Here is a 12,772-nt window from a genome sequence, read left to right as displayed (position 1 = left end):
TAAATTATTTAGACTACAAAACTGTTTGTCCTAACTGAGTCACTGATATTTGTGCTGTCCGAACGGTAAGACCAAGAAGGATGGAATTTTGACACCATATAAAGTAAGCACTTTGTAAATTATAATTGTTTGTAATTGATAAAAAACACAAATACACGTATTTATACTTTTGTTAATATTGATTTTTGATTTTATTTAGAGTATGAATTAAGCACTTTGATTTTAAAGCACTGTAGATAATTAAATGTTTATCCGCAAAGCGACGGATACGCGCACGGCGAATCAGGATGTTGAACGGACTAAGCAGGACTTGACTATAGAAAGCGCGATGGCGACGGCGACAGCGACAGCGACGTCGACGGCAACGGCGATGATGATGTTAACATCTCGATGTACGATTTCAGATTTATCATAAAACCGTGACAGAAGCTAAACAGTCATGTGTCCACTCCAAACCAGACCAGACCAGGGCAGCCCGTTCAGACCAGGGCCGCCAACAACAAAGGCAGCCAACCAGCCAACGAGCCAACCCCGAAAAAGAAAAAAAAAACATAAAGAATTCTGTTGATATAATCCGCGCTCGGTGAGTGGGCAGAAGTCGGCCATGTATGTGTGTGAGTGTGTGTGGCAGAACAAAAAGCACACCACCAGCAAGGACAACACAACAGCACAAAAAACCCCACCCCACCGCACCGCACCACACCATACCTCATCCCACTTCACCACACCATTGCCAGTCAGCAATGAGAGCAATAAGAGCAGAGAGCGTAACAACAACAAGGATAACCGCACCCGCAGTATGCACAAACACACACACGAAGAGTTCTGCCCTCTGCCCACTGTGTGGGTGGGTGGCAATATTACGCCCAAGACTTTTAGTGGCAACTCTGGTGGCGCATTTGCTTGTTGGCTTGCTTTGATTCGTTCCTTCTTGATGCTGTGGCAAACGCCGACGTCAACGTCAACGTCGCAGCCAGCGTAGACGCTGCTGTTTGAGTGTAGGTAAGCCAAGCCGCAATCTCAATCTCCAATAAACACCAGAGAGGCTGTTGCTCTCTCTCAGCTGCGCTTTTGCTTTTGCTCTTGCTCTGACACACATGCATGCATACACGCACACAGCCACAACGACAACGACAACAACAACAACGATTGCGTTGGCCGCCATCATGACTAAAAAAGATGAAGAAGCAGCAACAACTTCCCCACCACTCTCTCCGCCACTCTCTCTGAGCCTGACTGTGACGCAGGTGCTGTTGCGCGGGCTGGTGTGTGGGGGGAAGAGAGAGCTCGCTCACATAATCGTCTTGGGTTTTGACATTTTGTTTTTGTTTTGTAATACCTTTGTGATGTTAGTGCTTTTGAATTTGCTCCTTCTCTTCATGTTCTTCATGTTTAGTATGCTTTGCAAAGGCGTCGTCATCCGCAGTCTCTCTCCTCTCTGTCTCTACTCTCTCCTCGCTTTGAACTGTGGTTCCTCGAAGCCGATGCTACCAGTTAACTGTAATTGAAGATGAACGTTAATCGTGTGGGGGTGGGGGTATTGGTATTCTATAGGAATGGAATGTTTTTGTTGTTTAAAGTACCACATATTTACAATTTTGACAAAATCCAGTGAATATTTTGAGATATCAGTTTAACTATATCTCAGTTAATTTTGAGATACTATATAGAACATAATTTATTCCAAATATTTTTGTAACAACGGAAAATAAAACATAAAAGTCCCTTAAAAACTAACAAGTAAAAAACCGTTTATAAAGAGTGTTGCAAAGATTTTGAGTATCAAGCATATTCGAAACGCGAACTTAAACCGATATTCGATTCGGTTTGAAAAATAAAGGAAAAATCTTTTTATATATTTTAAATTGATTAAAGGCATACAAAATATATGCAATATTTAGGAATAGCTCGAAAAGGTTTCTACTCGAACTGAATCAAATCGAACAATCGATAAAAGCTCATCCAGCCACACATTTCTTCCTCTTCCTCTTTTGTGCTGTGGCGCTTTTGTTGTTGTTGAGGCTTTTGCTTTTGCTGCTTTCGCTTAATACGCTACCATTAACTTTGTAACAAATGAGATGTCGGAATACAACAATCACCTACCAGCTCCTCTCTCTGCCCACTCCCCACTCTCCCTACCCCCCACTCCCCACTCTCTTTCTGCCCACACTCTCGTCAGCAGCTCTCTCGCTCCCTCTCTCTTCTTGCTTTGCTCTGGCAAAAGTTTATGCCCGGGATAAAAGTGAAACAAATGCAAAAGTCAAAGCGCTTTGCTGAGCGCTGGCCACGCCCACATCGACAGCAGTAGGAGGAGCGAGCGAGAGCGTTATCCTGTAATATCCGTGCATCAAAAATGCCCGCCACCAACAACAACAACAACAAATTCTGTCACTGTTCAACATCATGCGCAAAGCGAGCGTGTGCGAGCGGGACAAATATAGTGCAGAGGGTTGGTTCTTGACATTTGAACGGGCGACATCTCTGCTCCTTTCTCTGCCCAGGATACACACACACACACACCATACACACACACACACACACCCACGCACACACACCCACCGGACACGCACACAGATAGCTTGGCGTTGTATAAGTGTGAATAAACGTTGCATTCGGGTGTTTTTTTCTCTTTCTTTCCTTTTTGGTGGTATTATCAAGTGCAGTTCACTTTATTTAATCAATCAAAATTCGCAAGTTGAGTCTGTTTTTTCAACGTTAATTTCAACACTTAAACACAATTTTATACATACGAATTATTTGGAGAATAAAATACTTTTAGTAATATTAGTACAAAAAGAACAGTTCTTTAATTAAGAGAGAATATGAGATTAATATAGGTGTATTCGAATATTTAAAAAAAAACATATATATTATACTATACTTTACAAGGGTCTGCAAAGCCTCCTTTAAGTCTCTATACGTTTTTAGTGAAAATTGTAATACTCTATTCCACAGTATAAAATGTAATATCCCATTTTATCCGGGGTGCCGCTGAAATCGAAACAAACCGAAAATCTTCCAAAAATATATAGAGATTTGGGAGATTTACGATTGGTTTTGCATTCTATGGCATCCCTGTATAATATTTTGAATTTTCTCATTCAAAAATGATCAAAACTATTCGTTTTTTAAATTATTCAGCAGTTAAGAAATAATAATATTGTAAAACTTTTAATTCGAATTGCATGTTATAGGTTTCATATGGAAGAGACTCCAAAAAAGGAGAGCTGCGAATGCTGATTAAATGCTTTAATCAGCACCTCTTAACCAAAAAATATATTTCCTTTCATATAACGGTATTTCGTGCAAAAAAAAAAATTATTTATTATATCTTTCTTGACAGTGACTCAAAGTATTTCTCACCACTATAAATTTAATTTGGATTGGGATAAATAAACGAAAATTTTGTTGGCATCAAGTATCTGCTGACGATGTAAATAAACAAAAATTCAGCTCGCTTGAATTATTCTGCCCAAAACACAACTACATATACAAATCAAAGTCAATGACACGTGTCGTTTTCAGGTAAATAACTGAGAAATACACAAAACCAGTTTACAAAACAATACAAAGAACACATTTAAACGCCTCGTTTAGCAATTAATATTGTTTAGTTCACTCACTCATCATTTATTCCTATAATTTATGGTCATGAGTTTGGCATATTTACTTTTCAACTTTCATAAACAATACGAAAAAAGGACACGTTCTGCAACTGAAGTCAGTCTGTTGCCATCGACAATGGCTGATTGACAGACAGACAGAACGACAGACCGACAGACAACTGAGGGGATGAAATTGCAATATTAAAGAAAACCTGTGGTTGATAGTAAAATTTAGGGATCGCAAATAATAATTCCTTTTACTATTAAAATTGATTTTAGCTCTCTTCTTTAATATTTAAAAATCATCATAGAGCTCTTATTAAAATTATTAGTTTTTATTTTTAATAAGAGTTATATAAAAATAATTTCATTATTTAATAAAAATACAGTCCTTGGTAAATAACGCCATCTTGAGGAGAGAACTACAGGAACCAGACTACACCACATAATTTTCCAGTTACTGATGATGATCCGAATAAACATATATAGTTCATCCAAAGAAGCCCACAACCAAATGAAGAAGTCTTGGACTTGATGTAAAATTGAGGAAGGCACAGTTACTAATCGTTATATTTGAAGACTATTTTTTAATCTATAGCAATCAATAGGTTTTTTTTGTTTATCGGAGTATTTTGTTTGCTGTTGTTGTTGTTATTGTTGTTGTGGTATATGCACTTTAATTGGAATATTTATTTACAATTGATTTATTTTATTTACGACTTTCTCATTTCCAGTCAAATAACAGTTGCAATAAACAAGCATTCAACTTAATTGCTCACATCATTATAATTTACAAGAAATATTACTTAATACTAATTTTGCGGTTGTTATACTGATTTCTTTTTTATTTAATTATTTATTTATTTTTTTTTTCTGACTGTGCTTTAAGTTGTTGTTTTTCGTTATTTTTATTTAATGAGTTTGCATCGTTTTTATGTGTATTTTTACTATTGAGAATATAGATTGATTAATTATGTATACATATGATATACATATATCTGTATATATATATATATAGATATATATATTTTATCAGTATAATATATATATTGGCTTCTATATATATATATATGTATATATATTTTATTTTTGTTTTCAACTCTGTTAATTTCTGTTCGGTTTTCTTGCAGTTTTGTATAAATAAAAAATATAATAATTTTGCTTCGCTTCGAATAATACAATACATGCCATAGAAATATGTACGTTTGTTTGCAATTATGATTCTCATAATTTATGGTTGGATGTTAACCACGTTAGACCCTCGTATAGGCCATCTCCGCTTGTGGCACATGATGGTTGCACATACCAATTGCGATCTCTTATTCTAGTTAAACCTAGTTTCTCCTGGATTTCATGGGGTTTCATTGCTGCAAATATACAATCAATTAATTAATGCAATCTTCAAATAATAAAAATAATAGTAATAATTACCATCAGCTAGATCCTGTTTATTAGCAAATATCAGTATAATGGCGTCCCGCATCTCTCTATCATTAATTATCCTATGCAGTTCGGTGCGAGCTTCATCTATTCTATCTCGATCCGCACAATCCACAACGAATATAAGACCCTGTGTACCTAAAAAAAAAAGATTATAGAGTTTAATAAATATTACCAAATTTTAAAATATAAATTTATATATATTTTATTTAAAAAAACTTAAAAACTTTGTATTTATTTTTTTATTATTAAATGGAAATATAATATGGGAAAATAATTTTTATAATACAAATGGAAGTAAAACTTCATTCTGCTGTCAGGATACCCCATCCAAATTTGTGTATTTAAGAATTTTCCATTAATTCAGATAATATTTTCTTATGTATATATTTTTGATTTAACTTATATCTATATAAAACTCTTTCTCATGACTGGCTGACTTAGTCGTCGAGTACAGATTGTAAAATAAAAGATTTAAAATAAAAGTAAGTCCTGTTGTTATTCACTATAGTGTATTGGAGGAATTGTGATCTCTGTAGGGATCAGGTGGGAACAGGTAGGGTCAGTAGGGATCAGTAGGGGAGTTAACTGACCTGTGTAGTAGTGCCGCCAAAGCGGTCGTATTTTATCCTGTCCGCCAACATCCCAAACATTGAACTTGACATTCTTGTAGGTGACAGTTTCCACATTGAATCCCACCGTGGGTATCGTTGTTACTGACTGCCCCAATTTCAGTTTATAAAGGATCGCTGTAAAAATCAAAAAAAATAGAGATAAGTAAATTTGGATTGGAATTTTTAGATATAATTCGAATACAAACTTGTTTTGCCAGCAGCGTCCAAGCCAAGCATTAAAATTCGCATTTCTTTGTTGCCGAAAATTTTTGATAATAGTTTTCCCATGATGATGTGTCATCCATTAAACGCTGGCCAAACTGTAAATTAAATAAATAAATCGCATAAATCAGATCTGCTCTCTTCTCTCTCTCTCGCTCTCTTGTCTCCTCTCTCTCTCTCTCTCTCTCTCTGTGATAATGCCGTTGTAATAAAATTGTTGTTGCTGGGAGTTATCGTATCAATTTTGTGATATAAGCGCGCATTCACACAGATACGAAAAACACATATACATACAGTATGTATCCACACTGGCACATAAACATAATGCGTCAACGGAAGTTAAGAGCATTATTTTGCATAATAATTCAACTTACATTGACTACAACAACGTTCAGTTCTCTCTGAATTTATCGCTTCAACTACATACAGTTAGTCAAGCAAGAGTCTTGACAGATATACAAAAATATATATATTTGTTTTTTTTATTTTTAAAAGGACAAAAATAATAAAAAGCATATATAAATAAAAAATACTTAATATAAAACAGCAATTTTGTAATTTTTAGATGCTGTCAAAATTCTTTCTTGACCAACTGTATACACATACACACACACGCTGGGCGCATAAACTCAAGTACAATTGGGACGCATATAGCACATAATAATTATTTTAACAGCACATAAGCGACTGATCATAAATTAAACAAAAGTTATCTCAACGAGCGTCAATTTAATATAATGTAAATTTAGCAAATTGGCCAAACTGGCGCCCAAATCCTGAAGATCCTTGAACCATTCTTAGCCTTTAAGTAAATGCTATAATGAGCATTTGTGTGCGTGTGTTTGTGTGTGTGTTTGCTCGCCGAACACGTCACATACACGCCCGAGTCACACATACATACACACCCAAATTCTAGACGACAATGATGATGATGAGATTACGCTGCTTCTGCTTCTGCTTCGTTTGACGCACTGCCAAGTTTACCGTTTAGCATTCATTAAGCGATAACACGTTGCCTTTGATTTGATTTGTGCATTTGCAAAACTATAAAAACTATTAAACAAAATAAACTATAACAACAACAAATTTTGCACTAATGTTCTTCTCATATTTTTGTATGCGCTGATGTTTTTCTTCTTCTCATAATATAATAAAATAGTGGTGCCACCCTGCAAAATTTTCGGGATCTGGCTCGATTTTTTGTACTTAAAAAAATAAATACTTTTGCGAAAATTGGTGTTCTTAATTTTTGTGCCCATTTTCAGATTGTTTTTGCTACAATTTTTTAAAGTTTTGCATAATTTTTTTTAGAACTTTTTTGATTTTTTGAAACAATTTTTATTTTAGAATTAAATTTTCTAGCTTCTCTTCCCGAGGGCTGACGAACTTCAAAACTTAATTAAAACGATAACCTTAATTTTATCGAATTTCTAAATTTTAATTTTTTTAAATTGAAATTGTCCCTGGTTGCAGATCGTGATAATTTTTTTTGATATGATGGCAGCCTTGAATTCCACAAAATGAAATGAACGTCTGGCAGCCTTTCAAAAATAGTAAGAAACTTAACTTCAAACGCTTACCAACACTGCTCCCCATAGATGGCGTAACAACAAAGAGCAATAGTTGATTGCTCAATTGAATATAATAAAACAATTATGGAATTAAGTTAGTTGCAAAGTGCAAATACAATAACAAAAACATGTCTGGCATTTATCCCAGAGAGGCGGTTCGCGTCAAAGTTAAGGTATGTACAGTGGACGGTGTAAAGTAAAGCAGACAACAAAGACAACAATTTTCATTTTCCCCCCTTCCACTGTATTCTCCAACACAATAAAAAAAAAAAAAACAACAGAAAAACGAAGCGAGCAGAAATCCAGAATGGCGCAAATTCTCCGTGGATCCGCAGATTACAACATTAGAAGTGCTTTATTCGCTGCTCGCCAAGGCCTTTGACATTAAATCGGACTTTTCAATTATATACAAGGCCTTCGATCCAGCTGGCAATGAAATCTATCTTGGTGTGCTTTCTGATTGGGATTTGGATGCAGCATTCCTGCGCATACACAATTTATCCATACAAACGTCCTCGGAGCCATGTTTAATGCTGCAAATCGATGTGAAGCCTTTTACCGTTGTGCGGGAGTGTGAAACGGAGTCCACAACTAACAGGATCCACAACAACACAACGCCCACGGCCTCATCCACATCCACATCGTTGTCGGCCAGTGTGTCCCCACTGCAATCGTTGGGTGTATCGCAAAAATATGTGCAACATATGCAAACAAAGTTGCCAGGTCTGATTATGAATCAAATGGAAAAGACCTTTTCGATAGTGCAGAAGGCCTTCAATTTATCGGATGAGCATATGGCCAATCTGCCGCCACGTCCGCCCATGTGTGATAGCGAGTTTCGACTGTTTCTCGACGCCCTCGGTCAAATCCAGCGCAACGATGAGTTACGCAAAATCATCTTCCAGGTAGGCTTATCGATATCGATATTTTGAAAAATATCACTAACATTTCGACAAGAAAATAATATAATTTTTACTCGATATTGTTCAAAAATATCGAAAATATCGATGGTATAAATATAATCGTTAAGAAAATCTTTGATTTCAAAAAAGCTCTACTTAATCAGATCGAACTTTAAATTTAAAATCAAAATATCTATGGTTAAAAAACAATGATTACACCAAATCAAACAAAGTAATTGAATTTAATGCTTGATTAAACCGAAACTAACTCTTATAAATGAATCGGTTACCAAACGGTTATTTTTGTTTGAATATTTTTGGTTTTTCGTTATCGGTATAATAAGAAAGTTTGGTTACGGTTAAGTGTTTTAGTTACGGTTACCAATTTCAATCGGTTAATACCGGCTATGGTTGTAATCCCAGCAAAATATCAATGATATTGGAATAATTTGAATTCTAGGGCGGCATCGAGCCGAGTCTGCGTCGCGTGGTGTGGAAACACTTGCTGAACGTTTATCCGAGCGGAGTGCACGGATATTCCATGGACGGACATCAGCGCATGGAGTTTATGCGTCGCAAATCCGAGCAATATTATAAACTGCGGGATACGTGGAAATGTGCCGTGCAGCGGGGAAATGTCGCCGGAGAGTTGGCGTATGTGACGAGCATGGTGAAGAAGGATGTGCTGAGGACGGATCGACTTCATCCGTTTTATGCGGGCAGCGATGACAATCAGAACATTGCCTCGCTCTTTAACATATTGACGACATACGCGCTGAATCACCCTGTGGTCAGCTATTGCCAGGGTATGTCCGACATCGCCTCCCCGCTCCTGGTCACCATGAATGACGAGGCACAGGCTTATATCTGCTTCTGTGCCATCATGTCCAGGATGCGAGGAAATTTCATGTTGGATGGCGTCGCGATGACTCAGAAGTTTGCACATCTCACTGAGGCACTGAGCTTCTATGATCCCGAATTCTGGGAATACCTCAAGTCACAGCAGGCAGATGATTTGCTCTTCTGCTACCGCTGGCTGCTCCTCGAGCTGAAGCGCGAGTTTCCTTTCGAGGATGCACTCCGCATGCTCGAGGTTCAGTGGAGCTCCTTTCGATACGAAAACAATGGATCTAAGGAACTACCGCTTTACGAAAAGGTTAGACCAGAAATCAATACGGATTTCCGATTATCTTGAGTTCTAAAATCTAGATTAATACGATTATTTATCATACTAGTCATCATTATAATTATATTATACTTAATCATATTCATAAAATATCTTTATCCATATCGATGATTTCTATTTATGTATCTTTAATTTGTTTGATTATTTATATTTACAAAATTAATTTATAGATATAGATTATTGTTAAGTTACTTGTGTATTTTATTTGTATGATTATATAGATCTATAGATCTTTATCAATTTTTATATTTTCTCTTTTCTTTTAAAACTATAGCCAACGATTATTACAAAATTTATTTTTTCATAATACTAGTTATTTTACTTTCTAAATATGAGTTTAAATTATGTTCGTACCTTTCGCATCCTTTATAAGCGTATTTAACTCAGTCAATCTGGAAATTAGTTTTCAATACTGCATACACTATTATAATTAAAACTATCATACATACATTATTTAATTCATCTTGAATTTTAATTCATGGCTAACTGACTCTAAACAAAATTAATTCTCAGTTCACGAGTTAAAAAAAACAACAAAAATTAAAACGAAAAAATGGAATAATAATTAAATTAAAACTTTTTTTATTATAAAAATTGAAAATAAACTTTTATTAGTATTTTATAATAATGAAAATAAACTTTTATTAGTATTTTATAATAATGAAAATAAAAGTTATGCCACTATTTTAAAATATAATAGAAATGTAAATTTCATTGTTATTTTATTTACAAATATTTAATTTTGTGTTTTATCAATATTTTTTATGTCACTATTATATCAATATTTTTTATTTCACTATTAATTTAAATAGTAATAAATTGTTTTTGCTTTGCAGGAATTTATGCCCATTGTAGAGACGTCGGCGCCGAACAGTGCGACGAGTACGTTCTCGACTTCGTACAGTGCGACTCCGACGAGTCCCTCGTATCTGCTGACGAAGCCGCGAGAGAATCCCTACACGAAGGTGTGTGCACTGAGAAGACAGAGTTCGTCGGCATCTCTCAGTTCTCTTAGCTCCTCGGTGGGCACAGTGGGCATAGTGGGGAGCAATGCACTGGACAACTCGAAGCGACTTAATCACAGTCTGGATGACAATATGTCGAGGCATGCAACACGGCGTCAAAGACGCGTTTCGTCCAAGGCACATCAGAGTCTGGATGAGTCTAAAATGCTGGCACTTATCGAGGGAGGAGTCAACGGGGAGAACGGGGAGAACACAAAGTCCGTGTTGGAGTTAAATGCCGGCGAGGATACGGATGATGATGTTTTTGTTGCTAAGGAGCAAATGACGCAGTTTCATGAAACGAATCCCTTTAGGGATGAGGTTCTGCAACCACAAGCTAGCAATAATATTAATAATAATAATCATATTAATAATATCAATCAGGAGTGTAAGAAACCATCAGGATTGACCAAATTGCCGGAGAGGAACCTGCTCAATGTAAGCAATATGATTGCCAAGCAATTGACAATTCAGTCAGTCAGTGAGAGCGTCAAACGCGTCAGTCACGTCAGTCACTTTAAGGATCTCAAGGAGAAATTAGCAGCCACCAGTCGCATGGGCATGGCCAACTCCTCCTGCTCCGCCGCCTCCTCCGACAATATGCCTCCCAAATTGGTAAAGAATTTCAATGAATTCCTCAATTTTGCCAGCATCAACAAAAATCGACTATCAGATCATTTGGCAAATCAGCTGCAAATCAATGAGAAACCACAGCAGAAGGTGCAGCTGTTAGGGGTCGGACATTTGGGCAGTTCCCTGGATGAATCCGATTCATCTTCCATACCGGAAACCAGTTGGAGTGTGTCCACAGCCGCTACAGCAATACAACAGGCTCAGGAGCTAAGTAGTTATAGTTTGCAATTAGATCTGAATGCCGTGACACCTGTGGAGGTAGGGGAACAGGAACCGGATCAAGATCCCGATCAGGATCAGGAGTATTATCCCATGACAAATGCTATAACACGCGAGCTGCGTCTGGAGTCGGAGAATTTGGATCGTCAAGTTTTTGGTTTGCCTTTCACGGAAAAGCAACAGCTTGAGGATGACATCGAGTATGAGCAACTGGACAAGGATACACTCGACATGGTGGAGGATCTGCAAGAGAATGAGATTATCAACTGTCCGGCGGTCAGTGAGTTGCACATGCGACGACGGCAGCGACTGACAGCCGCTAAAAGTCAAAGTGTGCAACCTAGAGATGTGAATCCCTTCATGGAGGATGCAACCAATCTGCTACTGGATGCAGTAGGAGTTGCTCCGATCGCCATGCGAAATAGTAATAGTTTACCAGAGGTTATAATGCCCATTTCAACGGAACCAAATCGTGTGGGAATCGTGGAGATGGGAACCAATGCAGACGATGAAAGCGCCTACAGCAACTCCTACTCGAGATCACCTCAACATCAGCATATTGGAGGCTCCTCGTCCTCCTCTTGCCCGCTGCCTCCTCCCGCTGAATTTGGTGGCGGCAATGCATTCCTCATGTTTCTTTGCTTGACTCTCTTGTTGCAACATCGCAATACAATCATCAAGGCGGCCATGGACTACAATGAGATTGCCATGCACTTCGATAAGATGGTGCGCAAGCATGACGTCACCCGGGTCCTGAATCAGGCCAGGCGCATGTACTCGGAATATCTGCAAGCTCAAACAGCCACTGCCGAGTCCGCCAAGAGTCCGAGTCCTCCCAGAGCAGCAGGAGCAGGCAGTTCCCCAGAAGCCACAAATTAAACCAAAACTTGACGAGCGACTTGCCTCAAGACATTTCGAATAATTCCAAGCACACGTGTTTAACATAATTGAGTAACTAAAATGCGTCTTTCAATTCGCCAAAGCTTTTATTTTATATGTGAGTGAAGTTTATTTATTTAAACATATTTTATTTTATATATAATTGTAGTTTATTTATTTAACCATCAACTTCGTACAAGCCAACATAGTTAAGTTGCCAAATTGGCTTGTGTTTTTTCTTAAATGTATCTCAACTACGTTCCACACTCAACTTAATACTTATTATGATAAATCCAGCGCAAAGACTACCGATATTACAATGAAAAAAAAAAGAAAAAATCTGAAGTTTGAATAACTTTTAACTTTAACTATTACTATTTGGGTATTATTGTCTCTTTAAATCTCTTGTTCATAATTTTGTACATTAATTGGAGATAAGAATTTATTTTCAGCAATTATGTACTTATGTTAAATTAAATTTTTAACAATCGCTAAAT

The 12,772-nt window shown here is 36.9% G+C and overlaps 2 protein-coding genes across 4 annotated transcripts; one reads left to right on the top strand and one right to left on the bottom strand.

The window, feature by feature from the left end:
* Positions 1 to 4,686: 4,686 nt before the first annotated feature.
* LOC117785620 (ADP-ribosylation factor 6) lies at positions 4,687 to 6,997 on the bottom strand. Of its 2 annotated transcripts, none has more exons than XM_034623722.1 (5): positions 6,783 to 6,997; positions 5,866 to 5,979; positions 5,639 to 5,794; positions 5,037 to 5,183; positions 4,687 to 4,972 (listed from the first exon to the last, which is right to left on the bottom strand). In XM_034623722.1, the coding sequence occupies exons 2-5, from the start codon at positions 5,945 to 5,947 to the stop codon at positions 4,830 to 4,832; spliced, it is 528 nt and encodes a 175-aa protein (XP_034479613.1). In that variant the 5' UTR covers positions 5,948 to 5,979; positions 6,783 to 6,997; the 3' UTR covers positions 4,687 to 4,829. The 2 variants fall into 2 exon arrangements, with proteins under 2 accessions (XP_034479613.1, XP_034479614.1); XM_034623723.1 differs by having other exon boundaries at positions 6,787 to 6,997.
* A 456-nt stretch (positions 6,998 to 7,453) lies between these two features.
* On the top strand, positions 7,454 to 12,671 carry LOC117785619. Of its 2 annotated transcripts, XM_034623719.1 has the most exons (4): positions 7,454 to 7,625; positions 7,734 to 8,357; positions 8,815 to 9,510; positions 10,377 to 12,671. In XM_034623719.1, exons 1-4 carry the CDS (start codon positions 7,581 to 7,583, stop codon positions 12,273 to 12,275), a joined length of 3,264 nt encoding a protein of 1,087 aa, XP_034479610.1. In that variant the 5' UTR covers positions 7,454 to 7,580; the 3' UTR covers positions 12,276 to 12,671. The 2 variants fall into 2 exon arrangements, with proteins under 2 accessions (XP_034479610.1, XP_034479611.1); XM_034623720.1 differs by lacking the exon at positions 8,815 to 9,510.
* Positions 12,672 to 12,772: the final 101 nt, after the last annotated feature.

The sequence above is a fragment of the Drosophila innubila genome (assembly GCF_004354385.1).
Source record: "Drosophila innubila isolate TH190305 chromosome 2R unlocalized genomic scaffold, UK_Dinn_1.0 1_C_2R, whole genome shotgun sequence".
Lineage (NCBI taxonomy): Eukaryota > Metazoa > Arthropoda > Insecta > Diptera > Drosophilidae > Drosophila > Drosophila innubila.
The sequence above is the reverse complement of the archived record's forward strand: the minus strand, read 5'-3'. Positions and strand labels throughout refer to the sequence as shown.

Bases quoted from the DNA above. Each gene is read 5' to 3' on its own strand.
- LOC117785619 (XM_034623719.1), top strand. From the start codon at position 7,581: ATGTCTGGCATTTATCCCAGAGAGGCGGTTCGCGTCAAAGTTAAG. The intron at 7,626-7,733 runs GTATGTACAGTG...AAAAAACAACAG, and splicing joins CGGTTCGCGTCAAAGTTAAG to AAAAACGAAGCGAGCAGAAA. The intron at 9,511-10,376 runs GTTAGACCAGAA...TTTGCTTTGCAG, and splicing joins AACTACCGCTTTACGAAAAG to GAATTTATGCCCATTGTAGA.
- LOC117785620 (XM_034623722.1), bottom strand. From the start codon at position 5,947: ATGGGAAAACTATTATCAAAAATTTTCGGCAACAAAGAAATGCGAATT. The intron at 5,795-5,865 runs GTTTGTATTCGA...TGATTTTTACAG, and splicing joins GGACGCTGCTGGCAAAACAA to CGATCCTTTATAAACTGAAA. The intron at 4,973-5,036 runs GTAATTATTACT...GTATATTTGCAG, and splicing joins TAAACAGGATCTAGCTGATG to CAATGAAACCCCATGAAATC.